Source organism: Penaeus chinensis, chromosome 26, assembly GCF_019202785.1.
Source record: "Penaeus chinensis breed Huanghai No. 1 chromosome 26, ASM1920278v2, whole genome shotgun sequence".
Taxonomy (NCBI): domain Eukaryota; kingdom Metazoa; phylum Arthropoda; class Malacostraca; order Decapoda; family Penaeidae; genus Penaeus; species Penaeus chinensis.
The window spans coordinates 1,236,272-1,241,271 of NC_061844.1; the positions used below are offsets into that span (position 1 = coordinate 1,236,272).

The 5,000-nt window shown below is 38.6% G+C and overlaps 3 protein-coding genes across 3 annotated transcripts; all 3 read right to left on the bottom strand.

The window, feature by feature from the left end:
• Positions 1–1,499: 1,499 nt before the first annotated feature.
• On the bottom strand, positions 1,500–2,822 carry LOC125038865. The gene is made up of 2 exons (XM_047632488.1): positions 2,499–2,822; positions 1,500–2,417 (listed from the first exon to the last, which is right to left on the bottom strand). Exons 1-2 carry the CDS (start codon positions 2,820–2,822, stop codon positions 1,500–1,502), a joined length of 1,242 nt encoding a protein of 413 aa, XP_047488444.1.
• Positions 2,823–2,897: 75 nt separating this feature from the next.
• LOC125038866 lies at positions 2,898–3,239 on the bottom strand. Its single transcript, XM_047632489.1, has one exon. The coding sequence runs from the start codon at positions 3,237–3,239 to the stop codon at positions 2,898–2,900; it is 342 nt and encodes a 113-aa protein (XP_047488445.1).
• Positions 3,240–3,335: 96 nt separating this feature from the next.
• LOC125038867 lies at positions 3,336–3,845 on the bottom strand. The gene has a single exon (XM_047632490.1). It carries the CDS (start codon positions 3,843–3,845, stop codon positions 3,336–3,338), a length of 510 nt encoding a protein of 169 aa, XP_047488446.1.
• Between the last annotated feature and the right edge of the window lie 1,155 nt (positions 3,846–5,000).

A 5,000-nucleotide genomic window follows, 5' to 3' on the forward strand; every position in this document is an offset into this window, starting at 1 on the left:
GACGTCTGTCTATTTCAGCGCTGAATACCTTGCTTCAGAAGGACCTCAGTAAGACGCAATCTTCTTACAATGTTTGAAAGGATATATTTTATTTTATTTGTAAATACGAAATACGGATCATCCTCCAGACTCCACACATCCTAACATCAATGTCTGAGATTCCGAAACGCTCATACTTTGATCTATTAAATGTGTGTTGTAAATACTACATTGCTTCTTCATATTATTTTTTGTGTATGTTGACATATATATTTATAGGTTCTAAAGTACAGGTATTCGAGGACTATTCACTGACACAATCAATATGTTTGTGGATTTATGTATACATGTATATTAGTGTCGAGTTGTGGGAATAAATAAGATATGTGATTGAAGAATATAAAAGAAATAGGGGTCATTTTCCCACTTGTGAAGACGTGGAAATGATCTGTATTGATCTGTATTACCTATAGGTCTTCTTCTCAGCAACTCCAATGTTTTTATAATCAAATTTTCTTCTGTTTTCTGGCTATGACCATATATCTATTTGTTTGTGAATAAAGTATGTTTTTGCTTGTGTAACCTTATGTTTAGAATATGACACATATATCATACTAGGTGTTCCTCAAAGTGTACAATGTATTTATGTATTTTGTGTATAAAATATGTATAAAAAGAGATTGTTCATTCGTCCCTTTTAAGGAAAGAGTTCTTGTTCTTTTCTTATCATATGTTTGCAAGACGTCAGATTAAAGAATAAGCATAGGAATAATACAGACCGAATAGTTATAAAAAGAAAAGAGCAAAAAAATAAAGAAAAAAAAATAACACACAATCAAACATTCAAAAACACAAAGGCAAAAAAGAAAAAAGATGAAAATAAATAAATAAATAAAATGCAGACACAAAATCATTTCTGAGAAAAACCTTGACTCTTAAACTCACTCTTCCTGACTAGTTTCTCTGTCTATTCACGGCCAGAAGTAATAGGGACAAAGGAAAATCTGAAATGTCCTCAAATGTATTACGGGAAAAAAGAAAAAAGAAATTTCTTCAGGTTTTTTTTTCTATGCATCTAGTTTTGAGTTCCTATATTTCTTTATTCGTCTAATAAAGGAACATAGGAAATATAGGACTAGTACTACTGCTATTATTATCACTATCATTAATATTATTACTATTGTTATTATTATTGTTATCATTATCATTATTGTTATTACTATTATTATTATTATTAGCATTACTATTATTAGCATTATATCACTATACTTATCACCGATTTTATCATTATTATTATTAAACATCTTATTATCATCATCATTATTATTTTTATCAGTATCATAATTATTAGTAGTAATGGTTGTTTTACTAATAGTTGTAGTATTTCTGTTATTTTATCATTTTCAAAATCTTCTTCTACGACGTTTCCCTTATTTAGGGGTTGTCACTTTCCACATACTGCTTTTCTCCACTTCTTTCGGTCTTGGGCCCACTGTTCTTCCTTTTCTTTATGTCGGCCATCACACAATCCAGCCACCTCTTTCTTTGTCTACCTCTGCTCCGCTTTCCAGGGATAGGCAGATCCATCGCTTTCCGTATGCCTTCTTCCTCACCCTTCTCTTCACGTGGCCGAACCATATGAGTCTTGCTTCTTCGGTCTTGCTACTAATGCTTGTGACTCCTGCTTCAGCTAACACATCTTCGTTTGTTCTCTGCTCTCTTAGACTGATTCCCAACATCCACCTCAGCATTCTCATTTCCGTTCTCTGTAGCAGGCTCTCTTCTTTCTTTCCTAAGGCCCAAATTTCTGCTCCGTACAATAACACAGGTCTTATCACAGTTTTGTACATTTTAGACTTCAGCTTGGCTGGTAACTTTTTGTCGCACATCACGGCAGAAACCTCTCGCCACTTGGCCCACGCCGCCTTCACACGGTCTTTCTCTGCTCCCTCACATCCTCCTTCACTTGCCATCGTGCTGCCGAAATACTTGAACTTATAAACTTGGTCGTACTTTGCGCTGCTCTCCTCTTTGGTGTTTATCTTTCTTCTTGCTCCTTTGCTGCTTCTCATGACGACAGTCTTCTTCATGTTCACTTTTAGCCCTCGACCCTCGAGTGCCTTCTTCCACTTCCTGAGCTTTGTTTCCAAGTTCTTTTCACCCGTCGCTGAAATGACTAAGTCACCGGCGAATAACATTTCCCAGAGCAATCCTCTTCTACACTCCTCGCTCACCACGTCGATAACTATGATGAACAGGAGTGAGCTCAGGCTTGATCCTTGGTGAAGGCCGACTTTCACTTCAAATTCTTCCGATGTTCCCTGTGACGTTCTGACCTTTGTGGTTACACTCTTGTAGGTATCCTTCACGATGTTAATGAGGTCCTCTGGAACTCCTTTCTTCCATAGACACCAGTAGTCCAGTTCTCTACCATATGCCTTTTCCAAGTCAACAAAGGCCTGGTATAAGTTCTAATTGCCTTCCAGATGTTTCTCTTGGAGCTGCCTGAGCATGAATACAGCATCTGTCGTGCCTCTCCCCAGTCTAAAGCCAAACTGCATGTTTCCTATAACCATCACTTCTCGCATCTTCTGGTCCAGGATCTTTTCCTCAACTTTCAAGAGGTGTTCCAAGAGCTTGATACCACGGTGGTTCCCACATTCTAATACATCGCCTTTCTCTTTATACACTGGCACTAGTATGCTTGTCCTCCAATCTTCTGGGATATTCTCTCCATTCCAAAGCTTTTCTAAGATCTGATGGGTCCACATTGCACCTTCACTCCCCAAGGCATCCGACATCGCTACCACCACCTCCGATGTGCCTGCTGACTTGTTCTTCATCTTCTTGAGGACGGCTGATACCTCCTGCAGGCTTATTTGCTGTATCGGACCTTCCACTGCTGGTAGTTCTGTTAGCTATTCCCATTCGTTCTCTACATTCAACAGGTCTTCAAAATATTCTCTCCATCTCTTTAGCACTTCTTCCTTCTCCGGTGTTTCCATCTCTGCGTACCAGTCTCGAACTGCTTCCTCTTTGGCTACTGCCACGGATCTTTCTGTCTCTCTCTTCGCCACTTTGTACCGGTTCCTTTTCTCCAGGCTCTCCTCGTCATGCTGCCACTCCTTGAAAGTTTTCTTCTTTTCCTTGACCTCTTCCATCCACCACCATGTTTCTCGTTCTCCTGCTCTTCTCCCACATATTCTTCCATACAGCTTTCCTGCCACTCTCACAGTTGCTTCCTTCAAGGCCTTCCACATTTCGGCTGCTGTCTCTCTTTTCGCTCTCTTCAGTCTCTCTCCCACTTGCCTTCTGTATTTTCCTGCACATTTCCGTAGTTTCCATGCCTTGATCTTCTACAGCTTCTTCCCTGTTGTTTCTCCTTTCCTTTTCTTAGAGAACGTTCCATCCATGACCAGCAGTCTGTGCTGGTGAGCAACAGCCTCTCCAGGAATCACTTGTACATCTCTCACGTTTTTTCGGGTTCTCTTCCTCACCACTAGGAAGTCGATCAGAGAACTGCTATCTCCACTTCGGCATGGCGTTAGATGCTCATCTCTCTTCTTGAATCCGGTGTTTACCAAGACCAGTTCCAAGCTCTCCAATGTCTCTAGCATTCTCTCTCTTCCGTTTCTCGGGCCGTATCCAAAACCGCCATGACATGCCTCATAACCTCCTGCTGGTTCCCCTACATGGCAGTTCAGATCAGCTCCTAGGATGATTTCTTCTTCCTCAGGGATCTCTCTAATACTCTGTTCAAGTTGTTCTCTGAACTCTTCCTTCTTTTGATCTTCGCAGCCAATCTGCGGAGCGTAACCACTCACGATGTTGATCAGACTCTTTCCTGCTAGCACCTTTATTGTCATCAACCTGTCTGATTTTCCGAGAATCGCAGTACGTGGTTTCGATCCATGTTCTTCGTAGGGTGTTTTTACGCTCGGCTTACGAGGCCTGGCAACAGCCCTCCTCCTTTCTCAACCTGGGCTTGGGACTGGCTATGGCGGAGTTAGTTGTAGTATTATCGGTATTTTATAATAATTTTCAATATAATTTTCATTATTATTTTCTTTCTCATTATCATGATAACCATCATCATTATTATAAGTAGCAGAGTTTGATTTCAGTAATACCTGTTATCTCTGTCCAAAGTTTAATTTGCATTCAATTTTCATTTGCATTATTGGCAGAGGTTTGTAAAAAAAAAATAATAATAATAATAAAAAAAAAAATCAATATCAAACTTCCTCATCAATTCAACTGCACGTAACAGAACAGAAACACAAATCCGAAATAAAGGTAAATTAAATCCAAAGAATAAAAGTTTGAATAAATACAAAAGAGCAAAATTTTAACACAAAAATTAACATACAGCGCCTTTACTAAAACATTTCCTAAAAGCAGTATAACATATTCAGTAACCATGAAAACCAAAGCATTCCTCTTCACATTGCAACCACCCTTTCGCCTTACAACCTCAAAAGAGTCTTCTTAACCGGAACATCAACAGGAGGAAAAGGGAGGTCTTGCAGGACAGAGGCTAACATATAAACAGAGGATACGTCAGTTTTTCTGTGGAAATATCGCCGATGTCAACAAACTATTCGTCGAAAGTGATGACTTAGAAACTTGTTTATTATAAAAGTTAAAGTTAATTAATAAAGGTCTGCCTTGTATAACTGGACCTTGTAAAGTTAGAACATATATCAGAGAAATGAGAAATAACAGGTAACGCATACGAACATCACAATACTAAAAATGAAAATCTGATAAATAATGTGAAGTAAAAACAAAAGAGAAAAAGAAAATACCTAGATAAAAGAACGAAAATACTGAACTGAAAGCATACACAGTAAAAAAGAGAAAACGTTGGACAAACACGCAAAATAAAAGGGCAAGGATGCCGCCGAAAGGGCCAAAAGCACGTAACAACCCTACTACAGACAGCAGTATAGCACTAATCGTATCATTACTGTTATCAATATTATTATATTTAGTTAATTTTTAAAATTATTTTCATGATC

Excerpts from the sequence above, each read along its gene's own strand:
- LOC125038866 (XM_047632489.1), bottom strand. The coding sequence starts at position 3,239 with ATGTGGAAGGCCTTGAAGGAAGCAACTGTGAGAGTGGCAGGAAAGCTG.
- LOC125038865 (XM_047632488.1), bottom strand. The coding sequence starts at position 2,822 with ATGAAGAACAAGTCAGCAGGCACATCGGAGGTGGTGGTAGCGATGTCG. Across the intron at positions 2,418-2,498 it reads GGAGAGGCACGACAGATGCT|GCATATGGTAGAGAACTGGA; the intron begins GTATTCATGCTC and ends GACTTGGAAAAG.
- LOC125038867 (XM_047632490.1), bottom strand. The coding sequence starts at position 3,845 with ATGACAATAAAGGTGCTAGCAGGAAAGAGTCTGATCAACATCGTGAGT.